Here is a 26,038-nt window from a genome sequence, read left to right as displayed (position 1 = left end):
TCTAAAATTCTGTAGCTTTACTTAGCATTAAAACTATAACGTACGGATCTTACTGTCTAAACATTTGAAAAGTGCAACAACTGTTTTAAAGTTCTTTTTAACCTGTATTTAGTGACAAAGATTTTATGACTCAAATAACTGTGCTAAAGACAGAGATAAATGAGATAACTGATCAATTTCAAAGAGCTACTTTAATTTTAGAACAATTTACTAAGAAGTTTTACATAATGAAATATGATTCAAAAATTCAACTTATTAACTTTAGAAACAGAAATAAAGGTGATTCTCAAATATTTGGACTGAATGATTCTATGTCAAAATCAGGTAACATTTCTAGCCTGAAAATAAAGACCTTTACCACAAAGAACACTTTTTTTTCCCCCTCAGCTAATTTAATACACAGCAGCCTTAAAATGATTGAGTTTATGATAAACTTGTACAAATCACTTATACAGTCACTATCAACTACTGCAGTCAAATACTTAAGTAATGGAAAACAAAAACATACCAGTACTAAAGAGTCGAATCATACATTCATGAAGCCAGGGATGACTAGAATCAATAGCAAATGCCCTCTTTACTGATTGTAGCATCAAAAGAAACTTTTCTATAAAAAGAAAAAGATATATTTTGATCATTTGATAAAAAGAGATGTCCTCCTTTGGAGGACTAATTTCTTACAAATAGAAAAACTCATTTAGAGTCAATCACATCTGAACTGCAACATATGACTAAAGCAAATGATTTCCTCAGATTAGCAACATTAGCTAATATTTTCCACACAACATTCTTTAAGAAAAAAAGGTTTTATTAAGTATAAAAAATTTAGATAGCATTCAACATTACTTGAACTAATGCCATATAAACAAGAAAATTTTGAAGCCATTTCATTCCCTAACCTCTTTTTTGTAGTCAAATAAACTAATTTTTCCCATTACTTGGAAAACTTCATTGTTTACGCTTGAAACTAATATTGTTTATGCCTTTCTTGTGTTTTGTGACACATGAAATGGTTTCCCTTCTACCTGACTGTTCCTCCCCTGTCAATCCCTGGCTTCTCTATATAGCAACCTCTTCCTGGCATTTGATAAACATGATTTTTTAAATTTATTTTATTTATTTTAAAATATTTATTTATTTTGGCTGCACTGGGTCTTAGTTACAGCACACCGGACCTTCATTGCAGCATGCGGACTTCTTAGTTGTGGCATGCATGTGGGATCTAGTTCCCTGACCAGGGATGGAACCCAGGCCCCCTGCACTGGGAGCATGGAGCCTTACCCACTAGACCACCAGGGAAGTCCCAGCATGGGTACTCTATAGAGGTACCATTTTATTCTATCTTGTTTAGCAGGACAGTTACACTGTTTGGAGCAGTAACTTTTTATCAGATGTTACTAACCAGTTTCTCTTTCCTTCAATATGTGTCACCTCAGTGATAAACTTTTTTTCAATGAACCACTTGGATTACATTAATTCAATACTGTAAAATCTTCTTAGTATCTACTACGTATAGCCTATAAGAATTCTAAATCTGGTAACCAAGACCCTCCATTTATCCTTTATGTAGCTCAGGCAATACAGATAACCTCAACATTACTTACACACACTTGTGTTTTCTTCATGGATACTCTTCCCTTCTGTGCATCTTTTCTTTTAGAAGTATGGTACATTCTTCAAGATACACCTCAAACATCACATCTTCTATTTATAACAATGGCTAATAGCTGACATTTATTTAATGCTTACTGTGTATCAGACACTATTCTAAGATCTATGTGTATTATGTATTTACTAAATTTTATCCACATATGAACACGATAATGCCTATATTTCACCTTAATCCTGGTTATATATTGTACATCTATTTTTGATGCTAATGTCCTAGAAGATATAATCACATCATCAAACTTCTCCACAGCATGTTGTAAACAGGAGGCATTTCTGTGAGGAAGTCACACTGGCATTTGCCAAAACACCCTACAGTGGTGAGGCTATCAGAACTGGGTGACTGTAGCTAAGAAATTCCGTGATCGATCTTATCAGGGCCACTGTACCCTAATTGCCTACCTTTCCTAAAGTAAATCTCAAAGGCAAAAAGATGAGTTTCTATCTTGTTCTTCACCAAGTTCTTCAACGGAGTTAAAAATTTAATAGCTTCTTCCAATGGAGTTTCAACCTAACAAAAATAAAAGATATTATACAAATGGAAGCAAGATTTTGGGGGGATGTGAATTTACTCTTTCTATCAAAAACACTTTTTTGCTAAAAATCACTTACCAGTCACCCAGAAATACAGTGTCATATTTCACCCACCCATAATCTAAAGGAAGAGGATTTTGAACCCCTCACTGGTTTTTAACTGTTGAGATTATACATTATCTCTGGATAGAAACTATCCAACAAGTAAAGAAGAAGATTAAATAGAACCAAAACCAGGAAAAGAAAGACAGTATGAGAAACAGGTAAGATAGCCAAGGGAAAAAAAAAAGACAGAGAAGGGAAGTGAAATAGGATGAAAAGGGCTTAAAAACTGTAGAGAACATTGAAGAATGAGTGAATGCTGAGTATAATCAAGCTATCAAAAAATAGTACAGTATCCACTCTGTGTTGCTTTGTTCCACTATAAATTCTATAGAAATCTACATTTATTCAAATGCCATACTATTGGTGAGATGTCATTGGAAAAGATTTATATTTCTAGAACTCTGTCTCTACCACCCTTCATTAATTATATAAATGTACTAATTACATATCTGTGATATTACCGGGCAAGTATAATGCTTACTAGGTAATTGTGCTACTCTACTCCCAGACTGAGTACGGAGACAAGACTATTCTCTGTAGACTGGGGTGGAGGTAGGTAACAACACTGTATTTATCAGAAGGGCACTGAACATCTGGGTCCTATATTCACCTTCTCTCATCACAGAGGCAATAACAATTTACCCTCAATGGAATTCGGATATGCCATATCTGTCCAACATGCTTCTGCCAGTACAGTAAATTGTGATTTCACCAATACATTTTCTGGCCAAGGAAATTATTTAATAGCATTCAAAACAAAACAAAACAAACAAACAAACAAAACCAAGTCAAGCCATAAACGGTGTCTATAGGATTTACCTTGTACTAGTATGTAAAGCACTAGCCGTTATTCTTAAGGATATCTGCCAGAAATCAATATATGACAGCATCACTCTAATAGCTGTAGATATCAAGAGACAGAGGAGAAAACAAGGGCCCTCATAAGTATGCCTTTCTCACATTTGTAAATATTCGGCTTCCTATTCCCATGACTCTATGCTCTACTGAGTTAGAATGTGTGGTATACAGGGGAGAAATAGTTACCAGGGAAAGGTAGAGAGCTGGAAACTGAAACTGCCACCCAGGTACATCAAGCTTTTCATTCCTCAAGAGGTACAGATGGAAATGAGGGTCACTGTATTGACCCCGATAATTTACTCCAGGGAGATATAGCTGTTATTATTATAAAATAGAAACAAAAAAGGATATTGGGAAGTGGAATCAAGCATTTGACAAGCATTACACTGACTGAAACCAAGTGTCTGATTTGGAAAGGAAAAAGAGAGGAATGTATTCTGTCTGCAGTTCTCAGAAATGAAAACATACGCCCTCAAAGGAGATGTGGGTCTCTTGCCCCCACATGCTCCTGTGTGCCTCGCACAGGGAAGATTTTGTCAAGCTAAATCTAAACAATAAATATAGGTGCATAACCAAAATAAAGCTAACTGCATTCCTACATTTACATATATACAGTGCAGTAGCGGGTGGTATAAACAAAAGCATATGAAATAGGGATGACGCTCTACAATCAGTGCTTTAAGATTAAAAAAAGAAGTCAGGGCTTCCCTGGTGGCGCAGTGGTTGAGAGTCCGCCTGCCGATGCAGGGGACGAGGGTTTGTGCCCCGGTCCGGGAAGATCCCACATGCCGCGGAGCGGCTGCGCCCGTGAGCCACGGCCGCTGAGCCTGCGCGTCTGGAGCCTGTGCTCCGCAACGGGAGAGCCCACAACAGTGAGAGGCCCGCGTACCGCAAAAAAAAAAAAAAAAAAAAAAGTCAAAACCACCCTTGAAAATCCCTGAAGTTGTTGAGACAGACACATAGATATAGGTATGAATATATAATATCACTAGTTTGCATTATATGTATGAAAACCACACATTTAAGTACCAATCATTGTAGCAAGATAGTCACACTCTGAGAAGCACAAGAACTGAGACGGCAGTCATACCTCCCCCACCTCAAACTCAGGTGGGGTCCTATGTCCACTGAGAGAAGTATTGGATGGAATTGCCAGCATCATGCATACTCTTTTCTGTCTCTGTCTCGAAAAAAAGTTACATCCCGTCAAGATTTGAATTTACCTAAGTTAAATAGATACAGAAAGGGACTGCACTGTGTTGATGGGCCATTTAAGACATTTGCAAGGGCATTTTTTTAACGTGAAATTTTAAAATTTATAAACTGGCCTGAACTCTAATCCGAGTGTTAAAATATGTTGTATAGGAGTGTATCTCCCTATACTCGCAGCACAGCGACACAAAGTCTAACACCGTATGCTAGCTTAAAACTGAAGTTTAAAAATAAACACCATACAGACAGAGTGCTAAAGACTTATTAGCCTTATAAGGCACGTGTGTGTGCATAGAAGGAAAAACAATCCAGTTGAGAGGAATGCCGGCCAAAGGCACGGAGGGGCATAGGACGCACAGTACAGGAGAAAACTCATGAATACCAACTACCACCTACTGCTCATGATACCCTGGCTAAACAAGCAATACAGATTCCACCAAGCTTTCAGATGTATACTCAGTTAATTCAATATTAAACTCACTAACTAAACCTCTTCCTATTTTCCTTCTCTCCTTCTTCACTGGAATAACTGCAATTTAACAATGCTTTTATTTTATTTAAATTATCCTGAACTGGTGAACTGAATTTATCATTTACTACCTGGAAGAATGATGAAATATAACCCCCCTCCCCAAAAAAGGCAACTACAGATTATAGACCCAGAATTGGCAGGCAGTTTTTTAAATAGCCTACAGCGTCCCTCCCGATTATGAGGGCTTGGTGTAATCTGGCCTTGCCACCGCACTGCAATATGGGTGACTGTGGATGCTATCCGACAGGGGCATCTTGGAGGCAGTCATCCTTGGAAGAGAAAGGTGTTATGCGCCTAACAGGTAAGAACGGCATATACTGAAGAGCAGTCCATGAAGGTGGGTGCCTTCCACTAGGCTCCTTTCAAATAAAGCAGTCAGAAGCACTTTATGTAGGCATTATTTGGTTGTGAGACTACAACCCTCTAGCTACAAATGTTTAGACTACAACTTGACATCTGGCCCCAAAGCAGCCATTATAGGTGAAACACAAAGAAAATGGAATAGTGTATAAGGAGACCTGGTACAAGAATTCTGCTCTGTGGGGTACTCCTTATTGGACACTTACTAAATCCAAACAGATCCCCTCTTTAAGAACTATAATGCGAGACATAAAGAGCTACAAGAAAAAAAGTCATTAAATAAAATTGTGGGACACAGAGAAAGCAAGTGGAAAGAATGACAGTGGCAGGCAGTCAGTGATGGTGGTAAAAGTGGTAGCAAGAAAAAATGCTGAGGCATAAAGATGAAAAGCCCCTAAAGCTGGTATTATCCCCGAGTAACTCTGTAGTTTTCCATGGGGCCTAAAAGGTCAATTTTCGGTGCTCTTCACGTCCCTGTATATTCTTCCAGTAAGCTCCCAACAACAATAAAAAGGCAGTATCTTTGTTCTTAGAAAGCACACAATTATTTGTACATACAGCTTTGTGAAATCCAAGCTACTTTATCTATGGTTCTTAACAGTAATATTGCCATGAGGTATTACTGTCCATCTGCTCTGATATAATTCTAAAAATATTTTCCAACTCTATTCATTAGGTATTATAATTTTCCTTAGTTATAAAGCAATCAATGACTTTGAATTTTTAGTTACTAGTAAGGCTAAACTGAACTCTAGGGCAATATGCTTATGTTATTGCTTTAAGGTAGTAAATCATGCAATTATCTGCACGTGGAGTAGGAGGGTGTCGAGGGCCAGAAGAAAAGTGCGTATGTATGTTACTGATGAAAATGATTCACAGGACAACGAATGCCTTGGTTTCAGCTTAATAGTTTAAAAATGGCAGATAAGATTTTGGCTTGGGGAAAATATTTGAGGACTTTTAAGATATTAGGTACAAATAGTAAATACAATAAAGAAATAGTGTAAACTGACAACATGAGTGAGAGAGAGACATACAGAATTCACTTTTTAAAAACCTCAATTTAGGCTAGATATAAAAAGTTCAATGTTACCACTTACAACAGACACTACATTCTTTACACATATATTTTCTCTAGTCCTAACATTTCTGCCTAGTAGGGATTTTTCCGAGTCCCATTTTATATTTGAGAAAACCATCAGAGAGGTTAGACAAAATGTCCAAGATACACAACGAAGTGTAAGAGCTAATATGTGGCCCCAGATCAGAATGACTCAAAAGCCAAAACTCTCCAATATACCATATACTGGATTACTCTGGGTCAGAACCATTACTTCAAGTTCTAAATGTGAGATACAATCAGAACAAAAGAGAGAGAGAAGAAAAGGAAGGAAGGAAGGAAGGAAGGAAGGAAGGAAAGAAGGAAGGAAAGAAGGAAGGAAGGAAGGAAGGAAGGAAGGAAGGAATGGAAAGCAAGCTAAAAATTAAAGTGATTTTTTTACTCTAAAATCTATAATCAAATTGGCTGAATAAGACCACATAAAATGACAATAGGTGGTCATGAAATTCACTCAATTGTGCCAAACACTATTCTTAAGTACCTTGGCCAGCTTCTCGGGAATAAGTTCTTCTTTTGGACCTCCAATTTCCTCATCATCATCGTCCTTCTTCTTTTTCTGATTTCTCTGCTGCTTTTCTTTTTCTGCATTTTTTTTCTCTTCCTCTATCTGGGCTTTCTTTTGAGCTCTTCTTTGCTTATTACGTAGCTTCTTTAGCTCTTTGTCAGACATGTTTGCTGTAAGCAGCAAGTGTTAATAAAATTACCAACGTGTTAATCAGATTAGAAATGATCAATTACTATGTAATATTCCCATATAAACTCCCACTAAAAATCTTTCATGTTACACATGTTCATATGCCTATGTGTACCCTTTAATAGTGCCACATTTGCTAAAGAACACTAACCTCCTCAAAAAACTTGCGAGACCCACCCTACTGTGGCAACCATAGCAAAACCCAAAAGCACGCGAGCTCCTCTAGCGACAGTAAACCACCTGCAATTCCAGGAATGTGACAAGCTGGTTCATAACTCTATGGCACGGTCCCAGGCCTTCTTAGTTATGCCTTCTCTAATCCTGTCAAACAGTGCTGCCACTGTGCCTCACATATTCTGCTTGTCATAATACTTTGTTTATACATCTATTTCTCTTTTAGACCGTCAGTTCCTTGGTGGAAGAGACCTTGTTTTACTCATAATCTTTGTATTGACAGGGCCTAGCAGCATACCAAAACAGAGGAAACACTCAAATATTTGTTGAAGGAATAATGAATAACTACACAGTAAATTTAAAATTTGACATTAAAAATTAACAATATCCCTTGAGGTACAACTATAGAATGTTTCAAAGAAAGACTGGAAATCACTGATAAACATGCCATAATAAAGTGGAAAATCTGTACTGTTTAGACTTAAAGCAATAAATCTGAAAGCTACGTGTACAATCAGTATTTAGTTGGAAAATACTTGTTAATAATGAGAAATGAAAAAATTCATTCTAAAATATACCACCACTGTGGTGATTTTTAAATATGCCCCCAAATGCTTCCCTTCAAAAAGTGGAGTCTATTTCCCTTTCCCTTAAATGTGGGCTATACTTAGTGACTCACTTCTCACTAATAGAATGTACTAGAAATGAAAGTGTATGACATCCAAGATTAGGACATAAAAGCACTGTGGATTCCTCCTTGCTTTCCCTTGGTTCACTCAGAGGAAGCCAGCTGTCATGGTGTGAAGAAACCCAAACCACCTTATGTAAAGACCCGTGTGGCCAAGAACAGTCCTCTGGCCATGCCATCTTGGAAGCAGATTCTCCAATCCTTCAGGTGCCTTGGCTGACATCTCGACTTCAACCTCCTGAGAGACCATAAGTCTTTCCAATCATACAGCTAAGTGACTTTTGAATTCCTGGCCCCCAGTACCTCTGGGAAATAAATGTTTGTTGTTTAAATCTGCTAAGCAATTTGTTATGTAGCGATAGACAACCAACATATTTTGGTCCCTGGAAGTGCGATGCTGCTGCAATAAAACCCTAAAATGTGGGGAGTGGCTCTGGGACCAGAGAGTGGCCAAAGGTGAGAAGACTTGGAAAAGAGAATTAATGTAAGCTTAAGAGCCTTAGACTATTAATAGATATCTAGATTTTGAAGAGGATGCAAGTGAGGGCTAAAGTGAAGTGAGGAACACTTATAATCACATAGAGGCAGACAGCTTAGCAACACTTATAAAATGCATCAAGTGAACCGGATGATCCCGTTAGGTGGATTTCTAGGCCCCAAAACATGGGGGGGGTGGGGGGGAGAAGAGGTTTGAAGATGGTACCTGATTCTTCTTGCTGCTTCTAGCAAAAATGCAAGAGAAAGAAACTAAAGGAAGGAGCAGGGACTTGAGGTTTTTGAAAATTCTCAACCTCTCCAGAAATGACTGCTGAGCAAAGATCAAACACAGGGCACTGCCAGGAAAACATGTCAGAAGGGAGAGCAGAGAATTTGGCTTTAAAATCTTTTGTTAAGACTCAGAATTCAGAAAAATGGTGTCTCAGTTACTAGTCAAACAAAGGTTCTCTTAAAAATTTTAAGGGTGTGATCCACAGATCCTCTCAATCACACAGCAGACCTTTTAAGAAACTTAGAAGTTTTGTCCTCTCAGCAAGATCTCAAAGTAGACAAAGATACTTGTGCATGTGGATTTCAATGAGATTCACACAAGATTCATGAAGTTTAAAAGAGAATTATAACGGTAGAAACACGGAAACTTGGACTGAAAGGAACATAGCATAAAATGAAAAGAGGTCTTCAGACACCCCACCCCCAAATTTTGGAAGCGGATTAAGAAACTACTTAGCTGCAGACAAACGCTAACTTTCAAGAAAAAAGAAGGATTCAGAAGGTAGAACCAGGAACCCAGAGGGCAGAGCCAAGATCCATAAAGAATTATTCCTAGGTCTCGAGTCCTCATCAAAGAACTGCTAACCTGGACCCAACTGGACTTGAGAATTGACATGAACCAGTAACTCCAATGTGCCTCCCGTTCCCCCCTCACCACCCCTTTGTGTCTACAGTGGGCGCCTAGCCTCTCTCTCACCACTTTATACTGGTTCACAGGATTTCTTATCAAGAACTCTAATTCACAGGATTTCATATCAAGAACTCTACTTGAAGAGCTACACTAAAGAACCATATTCAAAAAACCTCATCAACATCTGCACCTCATTCACAAGATAACGATCTGGACTTTGAACTAATGCTGTAATGGGATGAGACTTACAGAGGCCTTGAGAGGGGCAAGTATATTTTGCATTAAGAATGTAAGTAATTTGTGTTCAGAATGCAGAACATGGCAGTTAAAAATACGTCCACAAATTCTTTGATTTCTCCTTCCCACTCAAGTATAGGTTGTACCTGGTGACCCACTCAACAAATTAAAATGTAAAGGAAGTGGCAGGGTGTTATGTCAAGAGAAGAGAACATTAAAGGTGTTATGGCTTCCTCCTTGCTCTCTAGCGTGGCCAGCTACCATGTCTTGAGGAACTCAAGACACCCTCTGGAGAGACTAAGAAATTAAGGCCTCCTGCCAAGAGCCATGCGAGTAAGCCATCTGGGAAATGGATCCTCCAGCCCCAGCCAAACCTTCAGATGACTACAGCTCTAGCCAATATCTTAACTACAACTTCCTAAGAGACCCTGAGCCTGAACCACCTAGATGCTTCTGAATTCCTGACCTATGGAAATGGTTGGTTCAAGATGGTAAATTTGGGGGTAATTTATTATGCAGCAATAGATAAAAACAAATTTATACCTGTTTCTCTTTTTCCTGGTAAAGAATTCCTTACTACTAGAAAAGAAAATTTCAAACAAGAACTAAAAATTACATCCTAGAAACACAAGACTGCGTGAGTGGCCACATAAATTCTGGCCTTTTAATGATTTGTGAAATAATTGCTACCACTTGCATCCTTACTGCAAGACTAGACACAATACACACATTATTTTATTTAACAATCTCAACAACCTCATAATATTATTTTATGTATCAGAAAACTGAGCTTTCAGAAGAAAAATAATGACTCAGAGTGATAGTAAAAGACAGAGCAAGGATGTAAATCCACTTCACTTTGCCTCCAGTCTAAACTCTCTCTTTCCACTATGCTACACCAGGGGTCAGCAAACTTTTTCTTCAACAGGCGAGATACTAAATATTTTTCGCTTTGCAAGCCACAGGTCTCTGTTGCAACTAAACTCAGCTGTCATAGCACAAAAAGAGCAACAGATAGTATGTAAATGAATGGGCTTGGCTAGGTCCCAATAAGACTTCATGTACCAAAACAAACTGCAGTATGGATTTGGCCCACAGGCTAGTTCGTGACCCTATTCTGTAATGCCTCTCACTGCCTTAAGAGGACTCGTCAGTTCACAATAATTGCCACACCACGATAGAGAAAGGAATCTACACAGGAAATTAATATAGACATTAAGAGTCCAAATCCTGTTTCACTTAATTTAGTGCTGATTATCTGGATACGCACTATCTCAAGTTTACATAAATTAGCTAGTACTTGTGTGAACTTAATAGAGACTCAAAATTTTAGCTTAGGAGGAGCCAAAGGAAAATTCTACTACGCTAGAATATTGCATTACCTTTTTTAAAAAAATTTGTGTTTGTGTATATGTGCACATATGCATGTATATGTGTATACACAGAAAATACCATCTGAATCTAGACTCTCTACCCAGCCAAACTAACATACACATAAGAATGCAAAATAAAAGAAATCTGGCCATATGAAGACTCTTAAGTTTACTGAAAGGGTAAAAACATGAGAAGCAAAAGATAACTTCTCAAGCAAATAAAGGGTACCTACCAGATCTTTGCTATAAATGTCAAGCTTTTTGGTGAACCATTAGAAAGCACTGTGTCTAAGGAAAAAAATGGCAGCAAGCAAACTATTGTTCCTGTTAATCAGCACTATTTCAGCAACACTAACCAATGCAATAAGGCATGGGGGAAAAAAAGAGGTATGAATACTTAAACTGATTACAGATTAATATAACGGCCTACGTAGAAAAAATTTTTAAATCAACTGAAAAATCTACTAAACCTAGTATCAACGTTCAATAAGGATACCAACATACAAAAACTATAACAATATTCATTTGGAATACTGTAATGGGAAAGGGGGACATGTAAGGATAACGCTAAGAGTAAATTTGCTAAAGTTACAACACAACAATTACACTAAAATATAAATAGGAGATACATGCATTCTAGTATGCGAAGACTTGATGTTGTGTAAGATCTCCTGATCCCCGAACAGTAATCTATATGTTAAATGCAATTCAAAGTAAAACTCCAAAAGAAACTTTCTGGAAGATCAATTAACTCTACAGTTCTTACATAAGCAAAAATTAACATGTAAAACCAAGAAAAATCGAAAGACATAGTGTTAGATTAAGAAGAGAAAAATGGATAAGAAGAGAAACCCGTGTACTGATGTCAATACAACATAGTTTTACTGTGTCTTCACACTAAGTTTTAATATATGTGAGAACAAGACACCATGCCCACAACCCACCAAAGTATTTTTTCAGAGCTTACTTCAGGATAAAAGTGGCATTTTAAAAGAGTGGGGAATATGGACAACCTATTCAATAAGCACTATTTAGGAGTCAGCAGTCTTTTATGTGGGGATGAAAAAAGCTACCCTCCACCTCACATCACATATAAAAATTATCTCCAGATGATTAAACAGCCAAATGTAAAAATAACAAAGTTAATAATATAAGAAAACATAGAAGATATTTATAAATATATTTTACATTTTGAAGGAGAAAAGCCTTTCTAAGCAAGACCCAGAAACCATAAAAGACTACACAACTTTGATTTCAGAAAAATTAAAGCTTTTACATAAAGAAAGACACCCACTGTAAACAAACATAAGACCTAAGTGACAGGAAGAAAATATTTGCAACACATAAATAAGGATTACAGTCCTGAGTATGTACAGAACTCCTACGAACCAAGAAGTTTCAAAATAAAATGGGCAAAAGATATGAAAAGGCAATTCACATAAGAAACCTAAAGGCCACATGAAAACGTATGCAGGTGTTCCACTCTTAAAAATCTAGGAATTATAAATTAGATGTTCTTCCCAAAGTAACAAAAATGTAAAGGATGGACAATTTTCAGTGTTAGCAGTAAAATAAAATATCAGTCCACTGTTGGTGGCAATAAAAACATTTTATGGAAGGCCACTTTATACACTTCTCATACTCTTTGACCTAGCAATTTCCACTCCTAACAATCCATAATAAAATATGTGCATAATGATGACCTACAGGACATTTACTGTAACACTGTAAGGGGCTGGGGGGGACCCACATGGATTCCCACAGAGCCATTAAAATGACTGATGATGATATTAGCTGTGCCCAGACATGGAACAATACTATAAAATGAAGGGGAAAAAGTGTACATTTCAAAACACTATGAATCATATCATCCCATTTATGGGCTATAAAAATAAAACGAACAAACAACCACAAGAACTACCCTGAAAGGTGTGTGTAGAGCATGTGTGCACATCAAGCTCTGAAAATGGTAATTGTGCACAAAGGAAATTGAACGTTTCATAGGGGTAGCCCTCTGAAAGAAGACAGCCTGTGGGTAGGAGAAAAGGGAAAGGGGATTTTCACATTTGCTAGTTATTTTTCTAAGTTGTTTCAACTTTGTATGTTAAGAGTTAATTGTACATTATTTGCATAATTTGAAGAACAGGTGGAAGGCAGGAAGAGTGAACAGGAAGGTAAACAGGGACTTCCCTGGTGGCGCAGTGGTTAAGAATCCGCCTGCCAACGCAGGGGACACGGGTTCGAGCGCTGGTCCAGTAAGATCCCACGTGCCACGGAGCAACTAAGCCCAAGAGCCACAACTACTGAGCCCGCGCTCTGGAGCCTGCAAGCCACAACAACTATTGAGCCCGCGTGCCACAACTACTGAAGCTCATGTGCCTAGCTCCCGTGCTCCACAAGAGAAGCCACCACAATGAGAAGCCCGCGCACCGCAAGGAAGAGTAGCCCCCACTCACCGCAAGGAAGAGTAGCCCCCACTCACCGCAACTAGAAAAAGCCAGCGCGCAGCAACCAAGACCCAACGCAGCCATAAATAAATAAATAAGTTTATTTATTTATTTTAAAAAAGGAAGGTAAACAAAAGAAGCCAGAGGATCACTGCTCTCAGCTTCAATGATAAATTGTCCTGTAGATTCTCACTGGTATCTTCTTGCCAGTTGAAGAAGCAACGACAGATAGAGATTCAAGTGAAATCTGTACAAGGGTTTCTATATGTGACCTCAGAAAGTTCTAAATTGTTCTTAGGCAACAGGAAATATAATTTAATAACAAATTAACAGAAAGATCCAAAGGACTTTAGAAGGAGGAAGTATAGAAAGTAACCAACCATAACATCAGGAGAGGCATAAACTCAGGACTGAAGAAAAAAAATCTGACACAGTTTTTATGTCCCAACTCCTGTAACATTTTTGCCAAGAAAATGTCACAAAATATTTGGATGAACAATTAATTTTTATCTTTCTACATTCCTGTGTCACTTTTATGCTGAGATCCTTTCCCAAATAATTAAGGAAGATTTCTCCCTACACATCCTGACATCTTGCTATAAAAATGGCATGTTAAAACTGGTCAAATGGTAAATCATTGAGCAATTTTACTGGCTTAATTCTAAGCTGGGTTTTAGTGTTCAAGCAATATTTACCTTTTAGTAGGTTAATTATAAATTATTACTAAAAGGAGAAATAACTAGATATACTGACGGCCAATACTAATGTGGAGTTCCAACACTAATATAAAAATAGTATTGTACTTAACAATTTATAGTACTGGGTAAACCACATATTAAATGTAAAGTTCATGAAATTCAACTCCTTAAAAGCTAGTGATCAGTTACAAATTAAATTCCTGCTTAACTTTTTTTTTTTTTTTTGGCGGTACGCAGGCCTCTCACTGTTGTGGCCTCTCCCGTTGTGGAGCACAGGCTCCGGACGCGCAGGCTCAGCGGCCATGGCTCACAGGCCCAGCCGCCCCGCGGCATGTGGGATCCTCCCGGACCGGGGCACGAACCCGTGTCTCCTGCATCAGCAGGCGGACTTTCAACCACTGTGCCACCAGGGAAGCCCTCTTGCTTAACTTTTGAAAGACTAACGTAAACGGTATTTTTCTTTTGTTGCTTAGAAAAATTCACAAAATGGTCATCACCATTTTCTAAAGCATGTATAACATTGTCCCACAAGGTGCTTAATAAGAAGCTCAGGAAAGGGACTTCCCTGGTGGCTTAGTGGTTAAGAATCTGCCTGCCAATGCAAGGGACACGGGTTCGAGCTCTGGTCCAGGAAGATCCCACATGCCGTGGAGCAACTAAGATCCCACATGTGCTCCGCAACTACTGAGCCTGCGCTCTAGAGTTCGTGAGCCACAACTATGAAGCCCACGAGCCTAGAGCCTGTGCTCTGCAACAAGAGAAGCCACCGCAATGAGAAGCCTGCGCACCTCAACGAAGAGTAGCCCTCGCTCGCCGCAACTAGAGAGCCTGTGTGCAGCAACAAAGACCCAACACAGCAAAAAAAAAAAAAAGGCTCAGGAAAAATCTACATTACACAAAAACATAAGTACACACATACACACCACAGAAACAATAAGAACTCTTTCATTATTATACCTGTATCAGCTTCATGTTCTTTATTCTCATCTGTAAGGGGGTTGTCATGAAGCTTCAAATAGATCTCTATAGCAATTCTTGCTGCCTTGAAGTAAAATGGATGCTGTCGAAGTACATCTTCTAGTTTTAATAAGTCCACATATGATCTAAGGGTAATCTTCCTCATACAGTATGTATGAAAGTCAAACTGGTCATCAGTGATTTCTATAAAATGCTAACAAAATTATCTTTTTTATTACAGTGAAGTATAGCAATAGCAAAGAAACTACAAAAATGAAAGCCTTGGAATTACTTGTTTCTCAGGCATGAAAAAAAATCAGTAAAATTTAAAAATATTAAAAATGACAATAATTCAATTTAAATACTTTGCATATCAAATAAGCAAATATAATTGGCCATCACCTAGCATAGTATAATGGCATACTTTAGGCACTGAATTACTTGTTGAATGAAAGGAAACACAATGCTTTAAAATACGTATAATTATTCCTTCCTTAATCATACTTAAATAAAGCTATCAGGACAAATCCAACAGAATTTATTAGCATACATAATAGTGCAGTACAGTAGATTTACATGTTAAACATTCAGTCTTTAGAACAATTTGCAAAGGATTTTAATACTGCAGTATTTGGTAATTTTTCTGAGAATACAAATCTGAATCCTATGCAATGAAATGCTGGTACGTGGGTGAGAAATCAATCAGTGAGTAAGTCAAGCAACCGGAAGCTAACACATTTCAACTAAGCTCTGGGGTTCTCGACTCAATAACAGAACAAGCATGAAATTATATAAATTATTTTTATATATGAAAATCATAAAAAATGAAAGCCAACCACTAGTGATAGAAATGACTCAGAAGTGAAAAGGACTAAGAAAAGAATAAATTTATCAGAACGTGAGGAATTACATAGGTTACAGAAGTACTGTGAAAAGGCTTCAAAGCTTATAAATAATATTTATCAGGGCATAAGGCACCACCAATCAACCCCACAACAAACACGTTTCTGGGATAGCTTGATGAGCTTTGTATGTATTAATGAAGCAGAAACATTCAGAAGTCAATGAAAACGCAGCCAAGATACAAACTTTCCCTTAAGTTTCTTACATAAATTCTGGCAGGAAGAGTAGACAATGGGGAAGTCTGCTTAATATAGTCTACATTATTTCCATTATAAAACTTGAAAAATATGAACACTGGTTTTTAGAAATCACTTACTATACATTATAAGGTGAGAGAAGAGAAAAAAACTATAGGATTTCCTCAAAACTTTCAATGTGTAACAAAATGAAATGAGAAACTTTTATGTATGTGGTACTTACTCTCTCAATCTCATGACATTTCTTAAGTGCTTCACCAAATTTATTCATTGCCTTATAAGCTTGGGCACATTCTGTCTGGAACCACATGCATTGCATTTCATTTAAATTCTCAACCGCTGATGTTCCTTCCTATATGAAAAGCACACACACTCAAAGACAATTTCTTATCAAATACATTATTCCACCATAGGATTTAAAAAGGAAAGATGGTCAATTGATTTGAATTCTTTCAAAATAATTTTCTAATTTTTTAAACCATTCTCAGGGTAAGAGGGAATAGTTAATATGTGAAAGAAATTAGAATTGTATTTCTAACCACTAAAAAAATACACACATACACCCTTGTAAATGATTAATCAAAAGGTCTACATAATTGGGGATGGAAAGTAACATAAGAAACAGAACAGTAACACACGGCAGATGTTCAATTAGTATTAGTTCCCTTCGCCCTTAAAAATTTCAACTGAACGTACATCAATATAAATCAGAGTTTAAAAACCCACTGTACAACCATATTTAAAAAATGATGTTCTATACTAATATTGATTTCAGTTTTTTCTGACAAGGCAATTCAATTAAAATCCTGTGTTGATATTAAAAATATCAGACGTAAATTTTGAAAAATAAACAAGGTATACAAGCATGAACTATTTCTTCACAAGCAAGAAAACTAGCTGTACAAACCCTTGTAAACTTCGAGCACATTTCTTCAGCCTCTTTTATCAGATTGGCTTTTAGCATGTATTTTGCACACTTGGAGTTGATAAATCTGTCTGCCGTGTCCAAGGCCTGGGCCTCATCCATCCACCTCGCAGCTTCTTTAATATTCCCAGCATGCTAATAATAACAGGGTACAAAAGCAAAATAAACCACTCAGAGTATGCTAATTTTACTATGCAAGTAATTAGTTTCCTGTTCATAAATAACTAAAACACAAATGGAAGAAACAGTAATCTTCTGTCTCTTACAACCCTAATCAACGTAGATGCATACATTCTACAGAAATATAAGTTCTGATACCTTTCTGGCGATGCAGAATATAAGCTCTCTGATAGTAAAGATTTGTTTTAAAAATTTTGTCTACTGTTATAACCTCATTGACTACACACTACAACAGTGCCTGGCACATAGTGAATACTCAAAAATAATCATTGAATCAAAGAATAGATAATAATCAAAATCTTTAAGCCAGAACAACAAAGTTTACTGTAAAGGTCATAAAAGGCAAACGGATCGTCAAATTTCTACTCCAAAAGAACCATGGAAACATTACAATTAGGACCACTGGTGGACATTCCACAATGATCCTCATTCTACTTCGTCTAACTAGTCCATTTGGGAAGGTCACAAAACTAATGAGCCTTACTTGGCTTTAAAAAAGTGCTTTTAAAACATTACTTGGGGGACTTCCTCATGGTGCAGTGGTTAAGAATCCACCTGCCAATGCAGGGGACACGGGTTCAAGCCCTGGTCTGGGAAGATCCCACATGCTGCGGAGCAACTAAGCCTGTGCACCACAACTACCAAGTCTGTGCTCTAGAGCCCGTGAGCCACAACTACTGAGCCCACGTGCCACAACTACTGAAGCCCATGCGCCTAGAGCCCAGGCTCCGCAGCAAGAGAAACCACCGCAATGAGAAGCCTGTGCACCACAACGAAGAGTAGTCCCCGCTTGGCGCAACTAGAGAAAGCCCACGCACAGCAACAAAGACCCAACGCAGCCAAAAATAAATTAATTAATTTCAAAAAAAAATTACTTAATTTCATAATTTTTTGGTAAATGAATTATTGGTTTACAATCTCTTCCCCACGAGCTTTTATTACTAAATTATATTTGTATTAAGATAGTAAAGCGGCAACTTTAAGATGATTTTTCTCAAGCAAGACCCAGGAGTTGAAACGGCAAAGAGCTAATACGTAGAATTCATAGTAGACATCTTCAGTTTCGTTTTAAGATTACCAGATACTGATATATATGATCTTACAGAAATGTTAATAGAAACAAACATTTCGCAGCAAATGTAATTATTTATTATCTATAGTCTTGCTACTTAAAACCAAGAAAATAACCAGGTATGTGTATGAACAACCATATATATGAATGACCATACGTATATATGTATACTTGTTTGTGCATAAACAGATATAGACGGGTGAGCAAATGAGCATGACCATGACAAGTCTCAAAGTAATCAGACTGAGAAATGGACTATATTTGCTGCTCCATGTTTTGCGAGCTATCAAATATGCCATTTCTCTTACCGCATTCAGACTCTACAGCATGTGTTTTCTTAATTTGTGTTTCACTGCCTCATAACAAAAGAGGAGAAAAGATTTTTACCTTATAGATTTTAGCTTTCACAAGAAAGAGTTCTATCAACGTGGGTGTACTTTCAATAGCGGTATTTATGTACCCCAGAGCAACAGACGGCTGCCCAGTCCTGTCGTAGTGCTGTGCCAAGTAGTACTGGACCCAAAGTAACGTGGTTGGCGGTTCTTCCTTCCCATCGTCTTTGAAAAGTGGGGGGGGCGGGGGAGGAAAGAAAGCAAGCTTAGTCATTAGAGATATTAGTAACAGACTAGCCACCGCAAAGTGGCTCTATCTTTATTAACAAGGGAAGCAGCTCAAACCATGTGATTTATGCATCTAGTTATGCAACTAGCTCTAACCCTATAAAATCTTTGGAAGGGACCACGCTTTCTGCTCTGCATCATTATAGCTCCTAGCACAATGCCTTGCATAGTAATAACTTCATATAGTTAACATGGCAGATGAATGAGATCAAAGCTATAACAAATTACCTAAAAAGAAAACTGAGGGGAGGGAGGGGAAGGGGAGGGTTCGGGGGGAGAGGACACGACAAGTTGTACTAGAACTACGAGTATACTGATCAGGATGTTATGTATGAGGGGAAAAAAATAAATAAATAAAGAGAAAATTTCCATTAATGTGACGGTAAAAAAAAGAAAAAGAAAGAAGAAAGGCATGACTGCTCAATTGGGTTTCTAGCTAATGTACCAAACTATACATAAATATACTTGTGATGTGGTTATTTTGAATTTTGGTGATTATAAGATTCTTAACATATTTTAATATTATTCTGAATATGCAACAATGCATAATTTAGGTTAAATAAAAATTATACCCCAAAAATGAGATGAGTAAAAATACTTATTCTGTATTTTAGTTCATAATTTTATTTTTATATACTCACAAGAAAGTGTGCAAGTTAAATATACAACCCACACATTAAAAAATGATTTTTTAATACAAATTTCTAAAATCTAAGAACTGTTATTTGCTTTCAAAGAAAGCAACAGAGTGCTTATTTTTATCCTAGTAGAAGTAGGATGGCTCAGTGGACAAACAATAGGAGTGGAACTCACCAACTCCCGTTCTGATAGATCTGCAACTAAAGTGCTGCATATTCTTGGGCATGTCATTGAACCTCTTCCACATTTGTAAAATATGTAGGAAAATGCTGATAATCAAAGGAACATCATGATGATTAACCGATGAAACCATGGTAACGCCTTCTAAAAAGTACTATTTAAATTCATCTGAGATCTAGAAACAGTGATCAACTCAATAGCAATAAGCACCCCAGGTCCCATACTGGGCTTTCCCACTGTAGGAAACAGGGCTCCTTGGGAAAAACAACTGATTACATGTCTGCTGTGGGCAGTATACAAGGTGAGCTAGAATATTTTGTCATACCAAACTGCAAAGAAGCTATCAACTACTATCCTAGTATGTGAAGGTTTAAACCATTTGAAACTGCAAATATGGTTAAAGTCATGAATTCATAATAATACCTTTAAAACATGTATTGGCCATCTTTGAAGAATGCTACTAAACCAATTCATTATTTTGAAAACTGGTAAAGAACAAAAAAGTAGGCTAGGCCGGGGAGAAAAAGCAGCATTTATCTTGCTTTTTCTATACAAACTGAAATACTGCATAAGCAGATGACAGATAGTATCTCTTTAAGATAATAAAAAATGAATGGTAGAATATCACTAGCTTGTAATTCTTAACAGTTCTTAACATATGAAACAAATACTTCATGCCTCTTGATCAAAGAACACACCACCATCTTGAAATAATCTTGCTCATCCCTTTGTCTTTAAAACAAAAAGGAACAAAAAAAAATCAAATCAAATCTCATCAAACCTGCAGTCAGACCTTTCCGTGAGAAGTTTCCGTAATGATGGAAATGTTCTGGATCTGCCCTGTCTAATGGGGCAGGCATTCGATTTGCACTAGCTATTGAGCAGCACTTGAAATGTGGCTAGTACAACTAATTAAATTTTTCATTTAATTAAAAACATTTTAATAGCCGCATGTGGCTAATGGCTACCATACTAGACAGCACAGCTGTGCATCCAACTACCAATTTGTAACAAATCCCGAGGACAGAGAAATAACACGTTAAGCAACATGATATGGGTATATTCAGCAAAATCCATACTATAGAAAAACTCAAGGGAAAAAAACTAACTTCTTTAAGAAATAAATTGCAGGAAGAAAGAGGGAAAACCTACAGATTTATAAAAAAGGGTTAAGAGACATAGCAAACAAACTCAAAGTATAGATTTCACCTGGATCTTCATTCAAACAAACTTCAAAAACAAAGAGAAAAAATGCTATTTCCAAGATACCTGGAAATGTAAGCATGGACTTTTTTCTTTGATATTAAGAAAGTATTAATGTTCAAGTATGGTGATGCTATTATGGTTATAATCTTTAGAATACTGAAATATTCATGGATGAAATGATGTGATGTTTGGGATCTGTTTTAGAATAACATGGGAGTAAGGGAAGTAGGTAAGAATACAGATGAAATAAGTTTGGCCATGAGGTAAAAACTACTGAAGTTGAGTGGCGGGTAAATGGAGTGTCATCATACTATTACATCTAGCTTTGCAGGTGTTTTAAATTTTACATAAACTTTTCTTCAATAAGCTACTGTTATTATCTTCTTACCAATGTACAGTTCACACAATGTGTACATTAATGCACCTTCATCTTAAAGGGAAAAAAAGTTTAAATATACTAAGCTTACTGACTAAATAATGAACAATACTGACCTTCTGATCAAGAATTTCGCAACATATTAAGATTTTCAAGATTTTTTTAAAACATAAAACTTGAGCACTTACCACTGGGGTTAAATAACCGGCAGCTTTTTAGAGATGTTTCATAACCTACTACTAATTCTTCTATGATTGCCACCTGGAGTACAAACACACAAGCACACTTTAATAAAAATAAATAAATATATAGTTACTATGCTTGTGCAAAATGTGTTATTTACTACTAGAGGGCTAAATAAACATTCCGATTCCCCCCTCCACCTCTCTCTCTCTCTCTCTCTCTCTCTCCCTCTCATACACACACACACACCTTTTTATAAATCTCTTAACCTATGGATAAAAATTTAAAACCATACATTTATGAAGGTGTGTTTTAAGGCAAAACTTTCCAAAAAACTTACTGGCAACTCCTTTCCCTGCTATAAAATAAAGCATCAAGCTGAACTAGAAATCAGGAAAAGGCTGGACAGAAAGAGGTAGTGTTAGGGATGATTTTTATCTTGGTTCATCGTTACCTCAATTCACATAAATAACACAGTTAACATTTGCACTTTAGGAATCAAGAATTAAATACTGTGTAAAAAAGAGAAATTCCACAAGCATATGACAGCATCCACTCTCGATTTCATCACCGTGGGGAAAGCATCAGTAACAGAGAAGCATGGCACCGTAGGTGGGTTTCTGAGATCCAGGAGAGTGAGTGGCTGTCCCAGTTCTGGTCTCTCCTGAGCCATGACTGTACTACTTACTCCTGGCTTCGTAAGAGATCTGTGAACACTTCTAATTTATTAATTCCCTTCTTTGCTTAATCCATCTATAATGAATTTGTTACTACAGAAGCTCTCTTAAATGACCTCAACTTAACTGACTCAACAGGTTAACACCAGCTCTCTCCATCACCTCAGAAAATTGTGAGGACTGAATGGCCACAGCTAGGTTATTCTGCTGCGCCCATGTTCTTCTCCCACAAGGTGAGCTACATGCTTACTAAGAGGTTTGTTTTCCCAAACCTGTTTGAATTAGTTGCATTCATTATCATCATTGCAGAATTTAATTCAATATTATGTAAACTTAAGAAATGAGAACAAAAAGAAAGAACTGCTTCTATTAAGTCAAATACCATGGAAAGACTCACAGACAAATTAGACATTTTTTACCAATTTAGGTTTAAAAAGATAACCATAAAGGGAAAACTCGTAACAATATATATGATTCTACAATCAAGATTGCTTCACAAGCATCACGTTCTCACTGTACCAAAACTAGAAGTAAAATACCATATTCTATCAATGTGATTTAATCAAGGGGGAAAAAAGGTGAAACAGTCATCAATAAAGCCCATATCTTGGACCTTTCGACAAAAGACTGTCAGAATAAGTGCCCTTTATATGCTTTAGGTTTAAATGTTTAGCACATTTAATCTTTCCCACCTTTAAGGTGTTTTTTTTTAAACCCAGCCAACATGTCTGATGCCACTGTACTTATAAACAAAATAATCTAAATCAGGATTAAAACACCCTTGGGACTTCCCTGGTGGTCCAGTGGATAAGAATCCACGCTTCCACTGCAGGGGGCATGGGTTCGATCCCTGGTTGGGGAACCAAGATATCCCACGCCATGCAGTGCGGCCAAAGAAAAAAGATTAAAACACCCTTTAACCAGCGTTTTGAATGTTGTAATACGTAGCTGAAAGAGTAAGCTGACTTACTGGGACAGCAAACAAACTCTTCTGACAGAATTTTTTTTCTACCAAATAAAAAGGAGAAAGATTACTAAGCTTCAACTTAGTTCCAAAAAAAAAAAAATTACTTCTGGGTTTCCCCATGAGCAGGAATTAGAGAAAATATTGAAGAAATCACTACCTTACCAACTTTTCATCCCTGTACCGACTCATTAAAAAGTACATATCAGAAACAAAAGACAGAACAAATAAGCAGTAATTTATTCAGCTAGAGAGCAGAGGATGAAAAGGAAATGAGGCACAGAAGCATTTAAACTGCAAGCTAGGAAGACTGTTAGCAGATTCACACTGTGTACACTATGTGCACAGGTAGCCAAGAACCAATTATTCCAAATACTGAGCAAAGAAATGACAGTCAAAACACAAAACCAAACCAAACCATTGTATTTTGCTTTACCTTTTCTTTATCTTTGTATAGAGACCTCAAAGTATTGAAGACTGGTGGACAACCCTTGCTGAAGTTCATCCTTAGGAACTTATCCAAACATTCTTTAAACTTCTCACCTTGGAAGAAGAAAATCCTGTTGACTTACATGTACCCAGACAACTCTAAAAATGCATACATTAAAACCTTAACATGCACACTCATATATTTAAAACCAAGGAAAGATACTGTATATCATCACACCATTTTCATTCCTTCACAATTATTCTCACCTACCAGATAAAAAGTTTAACGGCAGTCTTCTTGGCACCAATCCCCTGGGATACTTAGTCCAGGCCTCCTCATAAATTTTTAGTCGTTCTAACATATTAGCTGCAAATCAAAACAAAAATTATTTTTCATATGTAATTAAAACATATTTTTCTAGAAAATTACAAATTTCTGAAAATATATAAAAATTACCATATTAAACAGAAAATTTGAACATGGGAAAAATTATTCATAATCTAACCACCTAAATATATCAACAATCATTTTAGAATACTTCTAATATTTTCATATTTTAATCTATAATCATATAAAATACATAATTTTCCTTATCCTGCTCTGCTTTAGGTGGCCTTTCAAAATCTGCCTGCTCTACTGTAGTTCCAAGAAAGGCTCGGTTATTAAGTTTCCACCTACGGCTTCTCCAGTATTCTTTTCAGCCTCTCCTCTAACTCCTCTCCTTTGATTTATCTTGGAGCTTCTGGATTTATCCTCTATCTTCCATTTCTCCATATTTCTTTTATATTTTCTTTTACTCTCAGGTAAGAACTTTCCTTGTTCAATCTTTCACGTCACTAATTTTCCTCAGCTGTGGCCCCTTATATTTAATCTATTAAGATTTTCATGTCACATCAAGAAGTATGTTTTTCATTTCCCAGATTCCTAACAGGCACTTTCTCTTAACTGTGCATATTTCATTGCCTCTCTTCATCTTAGGCTTCTCTACGATCTCTACTCTCCCTTTGGCTGGCACTGATGATTACCTTTCCAATGCTGGTGTTACTACAGAGGATGACATTCTTTGTACAAGGTTTCTTTCACATTTATCAATGTACCAGGAATAGTTCACTATCAGTCTTGTGGGAAACTTCGCTTCAAATTAGATCATCCTGGCTAAAGACTCTGCCTTTTTGTAGATGACATGTTTCTGGGTTTGTCCTCACAAGCAGGTCCTATTCATGGGAGAGAATGGTTGGGGAGAAGAGTGTCTCTGGACCAAGTTTATTTGAGTCCTTCTTCCCACATAGGAAACAGTGCTTCCCTTTCAGCTTGGCAACATTCACTTGCCCCTGGCAGGCCACTCTGCTATAGCCACAGGTTATCACAGAAGTCTTTCCTTTGGGGAGACATCTCCATTTCTACTTTTCCCTTTCACGTTTCTGATGCTGCTATACATTTGTAAATTTTTCAAACTTGTTTCTAAAATTATTTTCACAACTCTTTCTTTGAATTTGTAGTAGAAGAGAGGTTTCAGAAAACACTTAGTCTACCATATTAAATGGAAGTTCACAAATGTACTTCTATATTCAGATTTTGAACCAATTCTTTATTTTAATTAGTTTTTCTCCTGTTAACCTTTCTCTTTTTAAAGTATTTATTTATTTATTTAGGCTGTGCCAGGGCTTAGTTGAGGCACACGGGATCTTCGCTGAGGCATGTTTAGTTGTAGCACGCGGACTTCTTAGTTGTGGCGTGCATGTAGCATCTAGTTCCCCGAACAGGGATTGAACCCGGGCCCCCTGCATTGGGAGCGCACAGTCTTACCCACTGGACCAGCAAGGAAGTCCCTGAACCAATTCTTAACCAGTTCTTCTAGTTATGATTTTCACTGAGTTAACACAATATATATTAACAAAAGAAGCAATTAAAACTTAGAGAGTAAGTTTTAACCAATGCTACCTGGCTTGAGTGCCTTTTCCAAGCCTTTGTAATAGGCCCAGTTTTCAGGATTTCTCTCTTGTAATCCTCTGTAAACATCAGCTGCATCTTCCAAACGACATAATTGCAACAGAAGTTCCCCTGATAAAAAACAAATTAAGTATCTTCTGATTGTAACTTTAAGTTTTCCCCAAACTTTCTCTTAAAACCTCTTCAATATTGGGAAGTGGGTAGATTTGGTATCCTCCTGAGTTCTCAATTCCCTTCAACAAGACTATTTACCATGTTACTTTATTGTCCCTCCTTTTTGAAAGTTCATGTGTAGAAATGCCATCCTCTTCACATCCTCAATTTATTCAGGTATTTTTCTAACTCCAGGCTACTCTCTCAAGGTCACTGAACACAGTCACCAAGCCATCATCTACTACTCAAGTATTCCTGACAACGTATGGACAATTTCAAAATCCAAATTAATGCCCCAATCCAATACCCTAAACTTATGATGCCATA

At 37.1% G+C, this 26,038-nt stretch overlaps 1 protein-coding gene across 3 annotated transcripts in view; it reads right to left on the bottom strand.

The window, feature by feature from the left end:
• NAA15 (N-alpha-acetyltransferase 15, NatA auxiliary subunit) overlaps positions 1-26,038 on the bottom strand; it is a 77,518-nt gene that overhangs the window by 12,396 nt on the left and 39,084 nt on the right. For all 3 annotated transcript variants that reach the window (XM_060013016.1, XM_060013014.1, XM_060013017.1), the window contains 11 exons: positions 25,550-25,669; positions 23,879-23,974; positions 23,615-23,721; positions 21,543-21,615; positions 18,721-18,890; positions 17,064-17,216; positions 16,380-16,508; positions 15,057-15,270; positions 6,871-7,064; positions 2,071-2,179; positions 509-607 (listed from right to left, as the gene is read on the bottom strand). In XM_060013016.1, coding sequence (XP_059868999.1) covers positions 509-607; positions 2,071-2,179; positions 6,871-7,064; positions 15,057-15,270; positions 16,380-16,508; positions 17,064-17,216; positions 18,721-18,890; positions 21,543-21,615; positions 23,615-23,721; positions 23,879-23,974; positions 25,550-25,669 — 1,464 coding nt within the window. The remainder of the gene's footprint in view (positions 1-508; positions 608-2,070; positions 2,180-6,870; positions 7,065-15,056; positions 15,271-16,379; positions 16,509-17,063; positions 17,217-18,720; positions 18,891-21,542; positions 21,616-23,614; positions 23,722-23,878; positions 23,975-25,549; positions 25,670-26,038) is intronic.

The sequence above is a fragment of the Delphinus delphis genome, chromosome 5 (genome assembly GCF_949987515.2).
Source record: "Delphinus delphis chromosome 5, mDelDel1.2, whole genome shotgun sequence".
NCBI lineage: Eukaryota > Metazoa > Chordata > Mammalia > Artiodactyla > Delphinidae > Delphinus > Delphinus delphis.
This window is presented reverse-complemented; position numbering and strand designations above follow the sequence as displayed.